A 13,909-nucleotide genomic window follows, 5' to 3' on the forward strand; every position below is an offset into this window, starting at 1 on the left:
GACTACAAACCATCTCACTCCAAAATTTGAGAAAATGACCAACTAAATTGAATATCATGGTAAGGATCAAATGATGATAGGTGATGGCAACAAGCTTACAATTTCTCATGTCTGTACTCGTTCGTTAAATACCATAAACTCTAATTCTCTTGTTCTAAATGATCTACTTCATGTTCCCTCTATTATGAAAAATTTCATTAGTGTTTCAAAACTAACCAGTGACAACAATGTATCTATTGAGTTTTTCCCTAATCTTTGTTGTGTGAAGGATCTAACAATAGGAAGGAGGTGCTGCAAGGAACACTTGAATATGCCCTCTACCAACTTAGCTCCACTTCATCCAGTTCTCGCACTTCCACGACCTATGCCGATTACCTATCTAGTGTCTCTACTCTATCTACTGTGTCTAGTTTTAATTTCCTAAAAGATACATGGCATAGACGCCTAGGTCATCCATCTAGTTAGTATTGAATCAAGTTTTAAATTTGTCTCATGTACCTTTTAATGCTAATGAAACACACAGATTATGTGATACTTGCCAATTTGGCAAAGCTTACTCTCTACCTTTCCCTACATCAACGAGTCATGCTTCTCAAGTTTTAGAACTAAGACACATTGAATTGTGGGGGCCTAGCCCGATTGCCTCACTCACCAACTACAAATACTATATTCATTTTCTAGATGACTATAGTAGATATACTTGGCTATTTCCACTCAAACAAAAATCTGATGCAATATCAGCTTTTATTCACTTTAAAAGACTAGTAAAAAATCAAATTGAAAAGAAAATTAAACAATTGAGAACTGACTGGGGTGGTGAATTCCAAGCATTCTCAGATTTAGTAAGTGAACATGGTATCTATTTTCATCATAATTGTCCACACACCTCAGAACAAAATGGTAGGCTGAACGTAAACACAGACACATAGTAAAAACTGGACTAACTCTTCTTGCTCAGGCCAAAATGCCCCTTAAATATTGGTCTGGTGCATTTCAAACAGTAGTGTACCTGATCAATAGACTTCCTACTACTGTTCTCAAGGGTAAGTCACCCTTTGAAAAACAATATTCTCTAAAGTTTTTGATTGCAAGTTTCTAAAAGTTTTCGGTGTTTCTTGCTTCCGTTGTATTTGATCTTATCAAAGTCACAAGTTTGAGTTTCACTTTGTAAAATGTCTTAATTTGGGTTATAGTGAGGTTCATAAAGGCTTTAAATGCCTTAGTCTACATGGTCGAATCTATATCACAAGGTATGTGATTTTCAATGAAAATGAATTTCTCTTTTCTTCTAGTTTTCTCAACACTAGACAACCTGAACAATTTGTCATTATGACCACTCCATAGTCATGGTTTACACTGCTTATTGTTTCTTTGTCTTCTTCTTCCCTTACTCCTTCTTCTTCTTCTTCCCTTACACTACTTATTGTTTCTTTGTCTTCTTCTTCCCTTACTCCTACACCATCTCCAGGTGTTGTTGTAGCATCACCAACCCCAGCCTCACCAACTGCCTCTGTAAGTGACTCTTTCTTCACTATTAGCTCCCCTATTTCTTTTCCTGCTGTTGATCCTACAGAAGTCATTATTGCTTCTCCCTCATCTCTTCCTAAATCCCATGAGAGTCCTGTTACTAGTAGTGTCCCTGCTCCACTTCAAGTCACTCATCCCATGATCACTAGGGGTAAGGCCGACATCTTCAAACCTTACACTTTTATTGGCCAGTCTCAATTCTCTTCCAGCTTCAGTAGCCACGACCCTTCAACATGAGGGCTGGCATCATGCAATGTCAGATGAAATTGCAGCACTTATTCGAAATTGTGCACCTGGACTCTTGTTCCCAGAACATATGCCATTAATGTTGTTGGGTGCAAATGGGTGCCCAAAGAAAAATGCAATGCTGATGGAAACCTTCAAAGACTTAAGGCACGTTTATTGGCCAAAGGTTTTCCTCAAAGACCTGGCCTTGACTTTGGTGAAACCTTTAGCCCAAATGTTAAGGCTACAATAGTGCGATTAGTCCTTACCTTAGTTGCTGCTTATGACTGGGAAGTGAGACAAGTTGACATAAACAATGCATTCCTCAATGGAGTGCTTGATGAAAATGTCTTTATGATACAGCCCCTTACTTTGAAGACACTCAAAAACCACATCATGTGTGCAAATTGCACAAGTATATTTATGGTTTAAAACAGGCTTCAAGGATCTGGTATGAGCAGCTAAGGATAACACTTATTCACACTACTACAAAAGTCACTATTCACGTCGGTCAACGCGACTGTTCATCGCGTTGACCGACGTGAATAGTACCATATTGAATATATTCGTCATTTTTAAAATGTCACAAAAAATACATAAATTGCGTCGGTTCTTACTCCGTCACTAATTACCCAACCGACGGTAAAAGTAAAAAAATTAAAAAAATTCGTTCATTATTAGCGTCGTTTTAAAAGCCTCACTTATGCTTTATGTGGCCTTTTAAAACCGACGGTAAATCTATTGTGAGTGTGACAAAACGACGCTAATCCTCCTATTTTTCACTTACCCCCAAACACACTTTCATTTCGATCGAGCTCTCTTTTTCCCTCTCTTTTTCTCTGAACAGCGCCCTCTTTCCCTCTCTTTCTCTCTTGCGATTTCGAAGGTGTAAAGGTGTCAATGGAGCTGCGATTTTCCCACCTCCGTTAGTCTCTCTCTTTCCCTCTCTTTTTCTCTTGCGTTCTCTCTCTCTCAATCTCTCTCTCTCTCTCAGTCTCTCTGTGTTATAACAGGTCTCGCCCGTCCTCATCAGCTCTGAAGGTTGTGATTTCGAACCGGCCGGCCACCTCCGTAAGTCTCTCTACTTCCCTCTCTTTCTGTCTTGCTCTATGTTATAACAATAACATGGTATATATGCTCTATTTTCATCATCAATGGATAATTTCTCATTTTGTTGAGAGTTTTGAATCTAAGTGATTTATTATAATTCAAGGGTTTGATATATTAACCAATTTGTTAAAAGAACCCAATGACGTTAACAGGTTCAGAGTTTGATTCCTTTTAAGTACTGGCATAGCTTATTGCTAGATATATATGCTTCTCAAGGATTTTAGGGTTGAACTGGGAGGAGAAATTAATAATTTTATACAATATATAATTGAGAATATTTCAATGGTGCATCACGAATAGGATAGGTTTTAAGTTAAGCTATATTGAAGATCGAAGATACTGGAATTGGGTTCCCACAGAAGAGTCAAGGTTAGTATTAATACCATAGCATAACCTTATTATAGTGTGACTCAGGCAGTAGTTTGAAGGTTCTTAAGCTACTAATTTTTATGGAATGAGTCCATTTTGGGAATCTTTGTGCTTTCTTTTAGTTTAAATGCTAATCTTGTATGGTATTCTCTTATATCTTTGCTTACTTATTAGCTTGCGCGTGTGGAGGTAACCAAGTTTTGATCCGTTACATTTCTTCAATTGTTGGAGGAGGGTTCTAATTGATTCCTTTTTCCCTCTCTTTTTTCTTGGTGTGATTACTATCTTGCGATAGTTAACATTTGTGGGATTGCTTTACTTGTACAATTTGTCATGAAATTTCTCATTTACATGGGAAGTATAGCAGTAATCTTGAAATCCGGAAAGGCTTTTTAAATTCAGGAAATTGAGAAGTTATAGTGTCTCACTCTCTTTAGATTTCACTTACTTTTTTATCTTGTTAAATCCTTTACAATTTAAAAGTGGGACACTAGATGGTGTTTTGTGTAGTCTCGATGCTTAAAAAATATGATTGAATTGGTCAACAAGAGCAGATGTTTATAATTGCTTAAAAGATATGATTGAATTGGTCAACAAGATCAGATGTTTATAATTGACAGCTACTTCACTGAACAATTAGGACAGTAGGTGTTCTGCTAAGCTTCTCTTGGGTGTTATAAATATGCTTATAATTGCTTTTCTATGATGCCATTTTTTTATAACTCATTGATTAACAAGATCAGGCAGCAGAAGTTTTGTATTTCATTTGTGATGGTTTGCCCCTTTTAATTTTTCTTTTCTTGGGGGCTTGCATATTGTAGTAATTTTCTGCTTTTATGGTATGCTATTGATTTTGTTTAGCAAATCTTAATTGGTACGCCTGTTGTAATGCTGTGTTTGTGGTAGAACATAAGAGGTGATATGTGGGTGAGAACATAAGAGGTGATATGTGGGTGACCTACTACATCTATCTTAGCTATTCGACTTTCATATAAAAAAGAATACGTAGGTGACCTACTATAACCATCCAGCTTCCATAGGCTTACACACCACCACATATAAGCCCAAAGTCAACCTTGGGCCTTGGCTAAGTTTTTTCCAATGCTGATGAAGTCAAGCTTCTGCAACTTTCTAAGACAAAATGTTCTTACACATTTTGCCATTGTGAATATTGTAACAATTGAAATAGATGAAGTTGCAGAACAAAATTTATTTGTGTGGGAGTTTCGGGTGAGTAGGTACTGAAGTTCTAATGATAGTCTTAAAATTTAGTTATAGCCAAATGCTGATTCGAGAGTTTGTTCAAGGAGATATATAGCCTACTTATGACTTGACATGTCAATTGTAGATTCATCATTAGCAACTTGTCCCTTCTCAATATAGTCACTTGTATATCTTCTTTTCTTTTTTCTTTTTAATTCTTGTCTTGTTTGGTCATTTTACTAATGGTATCTGCATATAGAGAAATGTTTTATAAGTTGCAATACCTTTCATGCGCAGAAGTGTAACAGTGTAGCTATTATTTTCAGAGAAATTTTGGTTTAAGCACAACTGTAATAAATAAATAAATAAAGTAGGCAAATTCTGAGGTTTTGGTTTCTGTTCCTTTCAAATATCAATAATTAGCTTTTTTATGCTAATTATTATTGTTATGACTTTTGATTTGAGATAAATCCTTGAATAATCTAGTTCTATGAGTGAGCAAGGTACTGTTATTCTGGTTTGAAATATCTTGTGGGCCTATTGTGACTTGTGAGAAACTTTGGATTTTCTGCAACAGATACAAAATCTTTAGTTGTATTGTATTGACACACTGAGTTTTTAAAAGTTGATATGTTTTGAGAAAGCATTGAAACATTCAATCAAGCTTCCATGGTAACTTTGAGAATGCATGCCAAAACATAGTTAAATAATTTGTTTTCTTGTATAAAATTAACATGCTCAGTTTGGTTAAATAAAAGAATTTGATAAATTGTAGTGAAAAGTTATATAAAATTAGTAGTATATTAAATTCATTGCATTAAAATTAAAGAAATATATTAAATTCATTGCATTAGAATCTGCTGCAGAGCTTTAATTGATTCGGTTTTGGGATTGTAAAGGATAGCCATTGGTTTGTTTATGCTTGCCTTTCCTGCCTATGAAGAGCTTTTTCAAACTGTAATCACTTTTTTTGTTAAAAACTCTATTACTTATAAAAGAGTGATTCATACTGAGAAATTAGGTAATTTTGCTTATTCATTTTAGTTGTAATATTTTCATTTTTTTTTTTTTGGTATATCAAGTTTTCATACATTCTTAACACAATATGGACAACAAACTAGTTAAACTTTTTTAGCATTCAATAGCCATAATGTTTAAAAATGAAATCGAGTTAGACAATGTAGTCTAGGATCAAAGGAACACATCACTCTGATTTTTCTTAACAATATTCAAATTTTAAAAAGATCAATTTAGAGATATACCAGTTGCAGTCTGCAATATTCCCTCTAGCTCTAGCAAAAGGAGGGTCAAGTTAATTGAGCTTTCCAAGCAACACAACCCTCACCTAGCAGCAAGAAACTCTACTCACACTTAGATTGAATCCAATCCATAGGGTTGTTCCATTCGAGACACCGTCATCATGACCAGAACTACTTATGTTAATCTTACACTAATCATCCAGTGGGAAGTTTCAAAACCATTGAAGCATTAAATTTTTGACTTAATAATATGCAGAATAAATCAAAACCATTGAAGTATCATGAGATTTAAATGAGAGCAGTAGAACCAAATTCTATTAGCAGGATGACAGACGAGGAATTGGTTTATATCATCCATCCTCAATCTTTTCACCTGAATTTCTGGTCTACAAAATTAAATAAGCTTTTCTTCTTTTTCTCCCGTAGGTATTTTATCAAGTAAGAATGAATACTATTTTACTGTGTTATGTGTCCATGTTTTTTTGACTCTGTTCCTTCTATAGTCACTCATTATATAAACCATAATATTGAAAAGATTTGAATGAGTAAGTGTTAAAACAGAGACCAATTTTAATTATAGTTGAATGGGGCATTTTGCTACTGTTTGGCAATGATTTCATGGCATTGCTTTAGATTATAAGAAGAAATCAATATCATTCAAATCTAGATCCTGGGACAAGGGCCTACTATCCTTATTTTAGTGCATAGATTAGTGAGTTACTGTCATTGCACTTATAAAAGAAAATGGGCTGAAAAATAAATTGAGAAATAAATAGTAAAGTGTTGTTTCTAGATTCTAGCCATGTTAGGTAGTTGGTAATGTATGGTAGAAGTTCAAATCTCCTAAAGAAGATAGTTAAAGCAGTCAAAAGTTAGGTTTGTTGACATCATAGAATCACCTCTCAGTTAAGAAAAATGTCTTAAGGTATTAGGGAAAATATCATTTTATTATTATGGAATGTATTTTCCTTGTGTACATAGAGTAAGTGGGTTGGCATAATTAGTTCTATATGTTTATACTTCATCTTCATGTGAGCTGAAATTGGAAAACAAGTAGATTGATTCATATTGAAGTGAAACGAACAATTGTATTCTATCCGAGTAACATTCTTGTCTAGTATGATATATATATTGTATGTACGTACTTTTGTTTTTGTATTTTTGGCTATTCGACCAAATATACAATTTTTCACATTACTACTTTTATTCACAATGCAGCTTTTCAATTGTGGTAGTATCTTTTGAAGAAATTGCTTGAACGCTAGCTTGGAATTGGTAAGCTACTCAAACTTTATTTCTTTATATTTTATAAATCCTAGAAGAGTTTGAATATCCTAGATATTCATCCATAGTGAAGTAAGTTCTGGAATTGCATGACTGCGGTCGGATGGGTGGTAATATTTGTACTGTTAATTATAGTTTTGTTTGTTTGTATTATTGTGGATGTTTTAATAGATTAGTTGCATGTTTAAAATTTTCGGGAACGTCCGAATTATAGATGTTATGCTGTCGAAATTTCGGTAGAAATTTCAGTAGGATTAGTATTTTATTAAATTAATTAGGTTAAGTTGATATAGAATTATTTTATTGTATTAATTAGGTTAATTAAATTGTTGTTTTGTTGTTTTGTTAGAAGTTTCGAAATGGATAGAGATTGGATGAGTGCGAATAGGTTAACGGTAAAATATAGGGAAGGTGTTGACTTCTTTTTGGAGTTTTCTGCAAAGAATGCGGATAATCCTGATTTGGTTCATTGCCCATGTCTCAAATGTGGTAACATGGAGCGTATGAAAATTGCCCAAATAAGAGAACATTTGTTTAAGAACGGTATAGACAGGAGTTATAAGGTTTGGTATCACCACGGAGAAAAAATTAGAAGATCGGGCGAGGGACCCTCTAGAAAGGATAAGATTGTTAATAATGTGGAGTATGAAGATGATCACATCGCAGAGATGATTAACGAAGCAGAGTTTGAATCTCAAGTTCGTCCTGAAACATTTCAAACTATGTTAGAAGATGCTGAAAAGCCGATTTACCCTAATTGTACTAGGTTTACTAAATTATCGACGCTTATTAGGCTATACAATTTGAAAGCAAAACACGGGTGGAGTGATAAGAGTTTGACAGAGTTACTAGCTTTCTTAGGAGAATTATTACCCGAAGGTAATGAGGTGCCTTTGTCTTTCTATGAGGCAAAAAAGACATTGTGTTCGTTAGGCTTGCAATATGAAAAGATACATGCATGTCCTAACGATTGCATCCTATATCGAAAGAGATTTGTGGATGAGGTATCATGTCCAACGTGAAGGATTATGGATTGAGTAAACTATCAATCTATAAATATTGGTGTGTTTTGTTTTATATTATTTTATATTTTTTTGCGCCTAATCTAAATTTCTGTGTTAATTTTATGTATTATTATTTTGCTTTAATGTGTAGGTACATTGACTATGGATGACCCCGGTGACTATGATGATGATTTTGCCCTTTGGGGACAATCCATTGGTGGTGAATCTGAATCTGATCCAGCTGCACCAGAACTGGAACCTGACCCTGATTCACAACCAAAGAAGAAAAATGGTAGGGGGCATATAAGGGTCTGAAGCATATAAAGAATAGGAGTGAAGGAATACTTCTCGAAGTCGAGTACAACCAATGGGGCCAGTGCGTTGGGGACACTGCAAATGAACTGGTTAGCCAGATTGGCTTGTATGCAAGACGAAATCTTCCACTGGCATACAATGATTGGAGAAAAGTTCCAATGGAATTTAAAAATCTATTATGGGAGTACATCAAGGTAATGCTAATAGCTAAGATTAATTTGCATATGTAGTTGAATATTTTTTGCCCATTCTAACTATTATTGCTAATTTTTGCAGTCAATGTTCAAGTTAGGCCCAGAAGCTAAGCATTCTACCTTAAAAACTGCTGCACGAAGATGGAAAGACTGGAAAGCATTCCTAACAAGGAACCTAATTTTCAAATACAAAGATAAAGTTCCAGCAATGCTCGATCGTCCTCCAGATGCTTATGCTTCATGTTACAAGCCCGAAGATTGGAAAGCATTTGTTGCCAAAAGATGTAGTCCCGAATGGGCAAAAAAGAGAAAGAAAATGCAAGATATCAGGAGTCAAAATACATACAATCACCATGCGGGCCGAGGTGGTGTTAAGAAAGTTGAAGAAAAGTTGGAGAAAGAGTTGGGCCACCAGCTTACTATATATGACAGGGCAGACTTGTGGATTAGAATACACACGAACAAAAACGGCGAGCTCGATGGCCCTGCTCAGGAGGTCGCTGACCGGATTGTAAGTTCCATTTATCATATATGTGCTTGATCAAATACTTAAACACTTTTATGTTGTTCAAATTCTTACAAATTTTACTTTCTTGAATGTAGGCTGAGATACGAACGCAAGTTGAGGAGGGGACAATATTAGTAGAAGGCTCAAAAGACATACTCACTCTAGCCTTGGGAACAGAAGAGCATGGAGGACGTGTTAGAGGAATGGGGGGTGGTGTCACACAGACACAGTTTTTCAAAACCCCGCGTCCTAAAAGAAAGAGAGTCGATGACAATGATCGTATGAGTGAGGTGGAGAAGCGACTTGAAGAGTTAGAGGAACATCGTCGTAGACAAGACGAATTATTAAATAAACTCCTCCAAATAGTCCAAAGCCAAAGTGGTGTTGCGGGCACCTCACATGCATCTGGTTCAGGTGTTGGGGGAGCATCCAACGAACCAGCCTTTTGCCGCCGTTACCTCGGTTCTAGGAGCAACACCTACCGCTGTGCCCTCTCGCTCCACCAACTGGCCGGGCCTCTACTACACCAAATGCCGTGGCCTCTCGCTCCACCAGCTCCCAAGGCCTCTCGCTCCACCAGCCTCCCAAGGCCTCTCGCTCCACCAGCTCCCAAGGCCACTATTCCAACACCTCCACTTGTTGCCCCACCAGCCACACCTTGTGTACCGCTCCACCAAAGACCATCTCCGGTTACTTCTGATAATGTATTATTTACTTGCTTTTTAAAATAATTTTCATTATGCATGTTTAATTTTTATATCATAATTATTTAAGTTCTTTTTAAAATAAATTTTGTTTGTCTCTTGTTTTGTTTGCAAATGAAGAGATTGAGGTGTGATATGTACGTGATTGATCCCAAAGAAAAAGATCCGGTCTTAGTTGCATCAGGTTATGTGAAACTTGAAAAGGCAGACAAAGAAGACAATATTATAATACATGGAGTTAAAAAGAAGTTTGATGATTTCAAACGTGTCTTTATTGAGAAGGTGGTTGAAGAAAATGCCATTCTACCATGCCCTATAGAACATGAAGGCTTCGACACAGTTGGTTTAGCTGTAAACAATTTTGTAGCTTGGCCAAAGAACCTAATCAACATACATCCAGATGATTTAGCGAAGGTACATCATTTTTTTCCTTTTCAAGTATATTTTCTTGAATAATGAGTAGGTTGAACTCAAATAGTTATTTGGTGATACTTTCTTTTTAAAGAAGCTAATGATAGTGTCTAGTGGGATGGGAATGCATTATTGGTGAAAATTGTGTGGCCATGATATATTCAAAGCTAGTTTTGTAAGTATTTTAAGACTTTAACCTCGGGATATTATTATATTTTGAAATTGTAATTAATTGTTTGATGTAGATGAAAGGAAAGAAGAAAGTTTCAAGAGATCATTTGGCTCCACCGACTCAGCCACCGATAAACCCAAAGGGGCCTAATAAACAGTCTGTCAAACGGTACATTCCCCCGCAAAGACACAATTATTGTCCGGACTTTCGCAGATTGTGAAGAATTGGCCTGCTAAGAAATCAAAGAGATACTATATTAAACCGAAGTGTTCGGAGGAGAAGGCCAAGAGTGTTGGATCGCCGCCGACGAGGTGGAAGATGTGTGCGAGCTCCATATGATTGGAAATACCGTTATGTCTCTTTGGTGCAGGATAATAGTTAATAACTAAGTTAATATCTAAGTTAAAAATTATATATACAACTGTTTATTAATAATCTGTTTTAATTTAGTTATTTGCAAGAACACACACTTAATCTTGGTGGGTTGAGGAATACATATGCATTTAATAATCCTGCTTCAGTATCAACTGAAGCTGGTAAACTCAAACAACGTTCAGAGAATCTATGTCAGCGAATGATGGGTATGCAACCTGAACAATGGTTGATATGTCCGTGGAATTCAGGGTAAGTATGTTTTTATATTAATAAATGTAACAAACTAATGGATCGATTAGTGAGTTGACTGAATTAACATGTTTTGTTCTGTAGTGATCACTGGTTGACAATTATGATTCATGCCAATACTCAAAGTGTTGCATATCTTGACTCGACGAATGACTTTATCCGAACTGATATTATGAAATGTATCCAAAAGTAAGTTATAATTTTTTAAATTTAGATTATGTTACAAATCAATTCATTAATTAATTTCTTTTTTGTTTAGTGTTGTGGACATGTACAGGATCGAAAAAAATATACGAAACAAGTGTCTAGTAAAAATCAACCAATACACGTGTCGACAAAGAGGATGGAATACAATGTGGTTATTATGTTATGAAGATTATTCAGAGTTTCATGACGGTTGTTAATCCTGCAAGTTTTTTGAAAAATCATGTAAACATGAATAACTACTCTTCTCTATTTAGTTTGTATTTTAATTATATATACTTTTAATATGTTGATTAATGTTTTTTGATCTTTTATTTTACAGTTCAAGTTAGACGCTCCCTATAGTAACGAGGAGATCAATGCCGTACGGGATGAGTTGGCCGAATTTGTGAAGCCATTGATTATAGATTAAGTACTTAAGGTTACTACACTTTTGATATAATACATGAGTAACAAGTTTTATGATTATTGTTATCTTTTGCATATATTATTAGTTTATATTTAGTTTACGATATACATGGAATTTAAGTTTTAGAATCGATTTTATTAACAATTTTGGTATTGTGTGATTAGTTAATAGAATCGATTACTAATTTAATATAAGTTTCAAAAATGTTATTTTAATTTTTTTTGTATTATGTATTTACTATTATATAGAGTTATTCTAAAATTTGATAATGCAGGTGGGGAAAATTGCATGAAAAGTTTGCAATTTTCCCTTACTTATATTTGTGCTTCATTTTATAAGTGACGCAATAGGTAAAAAAAAAAAGTTTTTTCGAAATAGATATGACATTTTTAAACCGACGGAATAAGTTTTTTGTGACAATTTTAAAATGCCATGACACATTTAGCGTCACTTTTTAACCGACGCTTAAAATAAAATAGAAAAGTAATTTTTTAGCGTCGGTTTTAAAATGACGAAAATTGTATTTTGCGTCTTTTTAAAAACGACGCAAATAAAACACTATTTACGTCTACGGATTACACGTCGGTTCTGTAGACCGACGCAAAATCTTTATATGTCACTTATAAAACGACGAAAATACCCCTTTTTGTAGTAGTGTCAGTGGGGTTTCAAAAATTCCAAGGTTGATTCATCTTTCTTAACACTTAAATACTCAAAGTTTGTCATCATGACTCTTTTTTTATGTTGATGATATAGTTGTTACAGGAAGTTGTCCAAGCCAAATTAACACTTTCATCACCAAGCTTAACATAACTTTATCTCTAAAAGATCTGAGACTATTACAATACTTCCTGGGCATTGAAGTTTATAGTGACAATAGGAAGTTATCCAAGCCAAATTAACACTTTCATCACCAAGCTCAATAGAACTTTCTCTTTAAAGGATTTGGGACTATTACAATACTTCTTGGGTATTGAAATTTACAGGGACAACACTGGAATATACTTGTTCCAAAGTAAGTACATAACTGAGCTTCTTCAAAGGGTTAAAATAGAAAATACAAAACCTAGTGTCACTCCAATAACAGTAGGGAAAACCTTTTCTATAACAAATGGCAAACGTATGAGTGAACCAACAATCTACAGAAGTGTAATAGGAGCCCTGCAATACCTCAACCTTGCCATACTTGACATTTCTTTTGCTTTCAATAAGCTCAGCCAGTCCCTCAAATAACCTACTGATGTGCACTGGGGAGCAGACTTAGGTATCTCAAGGGGACAATGCATCATGGATTACACATACCTCCAACCACTAATCTAACTTTGATTGGCTTTTCTGATGCTAACTGGGCCTGCTGCCAGATGATAGAAAGTCTATTGCAGGCTCATGTGTATTCTTCGGAGATGCTTTGATCTCCTGGTCATCAAAGAAATAAACAGTCGTGGCTAGGAGCAGCACAAAGTCTAAATATAGATGCTCAGTTAGCTGCAGAAATTTCATGTATCCAAGAGCCGCTGAATGAACTCAAGTTCAAATGCACCTCGCACCTGTTATATGGTGTGACAATTTCAGTGCAAGTGCATTGGCTGCAAACCTTGTCTATCATGCTCGAACGAAACACATTGAGTTCGATGTTCACTTTGTGAGAAATAAAGTTTTGGAGAAGAAACTACAAATTAGATATGTCCCCTCTCATGACCAAGTATCTGATAGCTTAACCATAGGACATACCCCAACTCAGTTTCAATTTCTTGTCAACAAACTCAATGTGATTCAATCACCTTATTGTTTGAGGGGCGGTGTTAAAGAAATTGAATTCAATCTTGAGTTGGCATAGGAGTAGTGGCAGTACTGAATGAGAGAATCCCAAAATTTTACAATCATTGTGTAATCATTATCCTTTTCTAACAAACTTATCGTTAGGCCTTGTTTCTTGTATAATTCCTCTAACAAGTGTAATGCTTTTATTGGTCTCTATTTTTCTCTTGTAATATCTTACTCTACTATATAATGAAATGCTGATCACTCACTCATTAGCTGAGATTTCTATTCAACATATTGTTTCTTTAAATCTACACTACCGACATCATTGATAAATTATGTTCTTGATTTAGAACTGAGAATTATTAAGACTTCGAGTAATTTTAAGTATAGATTTTTTATGTTAGTAATATTTTAAACGATACCAAAAATACCTTTTGTAATAGTATAAATTACTAATTATATATAATGCATCGCTATTTATATATTATGTGTGGGGTTTATGTACAGTTGCAAGTATTAGTTTAAGTCAGTTAGTTTCTGTTGTAAAACTTGACAGTTATTTCTGTTACTTTGTTTTGGTTGTTTGTACTCTCAGCCTATATATAAAGGCTTGTATTTTGTAA

General features: G+C 35.0%; 2 protein-coding genes and 1 long non-coding RNA gene across 3 annotated transcripts; all 3 read left to right on the forward strand.

Moving 5' to 3' along the window:
- The first annotated feature begins 2,789 nt into the window (after window positions 1-2,789).
- On the forward strand, window positions 2,790-7,999 carry LOC133039592 (uncharacterized). The gene is made up of 3 exons (XM_061118487.1): window positions 2,790-2,823; window positions 6,912-6,968; window positions 7,327-7,999. Exon 3 carries the CDS (start codon window positions 7,337-7,339, stop codon window positions 7,997-7,999), a length of 663 nt encoding a protein of 220 aa, XP_060974470.1. The 5' UTR covers window positions 2,790-2,823; window positions 6,912-6,968; window positions 7,327-7,336.
- A 1,719-nt stretch (window positions 8,000-9,718) lies between these two features.
- Window positions 9,719-10,505, forward strand: LOC133039593 (uncharacterized). The gene is made up of 2 exons (XM_061118488.1): window positions 9,719-10,116; window positions 10,359-10,505. Exons 1-2 carry the CDS (start codon window positions 9,817-9,819, stop codon window positions 10,503-10,505), a joined length of 447 nt encoding a protein of 148 aa, XP_060974471.1. The 5' UTR covers window positions 9,719-9,816.
- A 745-nt stretch (window positions 10,506-11,250) lies between these two features.
- LOC133029298 (uncharacterized) lies at window positions 11,251-11,739 on the forward strand. The gene is made up of 2 exons (XR_009683441.1): window positions 11,251-11,338; window positions 11,436-11,739. It is a non-coding gene; the product is annotated as an uncharacterized LOC133029298 (long non-coding RNA).
- Window positions 11,740-13,909: the final 2,170 nt, after the last annotated feature.

Source organism: Cannabis sativa, chromosome 7 (genome assembly GCF_029168945.1).
Source record: "Cannabis sativa cultivar Pink pepper isolate KNU-18-1 chromosome 7, ASM2916894v1, whole genome shotgun sequence".
NCBI classification, from domain to species: domain Eukaryota; kingdom Viridiplantae; phylum Streptophyta; class Magnoliopsida; order Rosales; family Cannabaceae; genus Cannabis; species Cannabis sativa.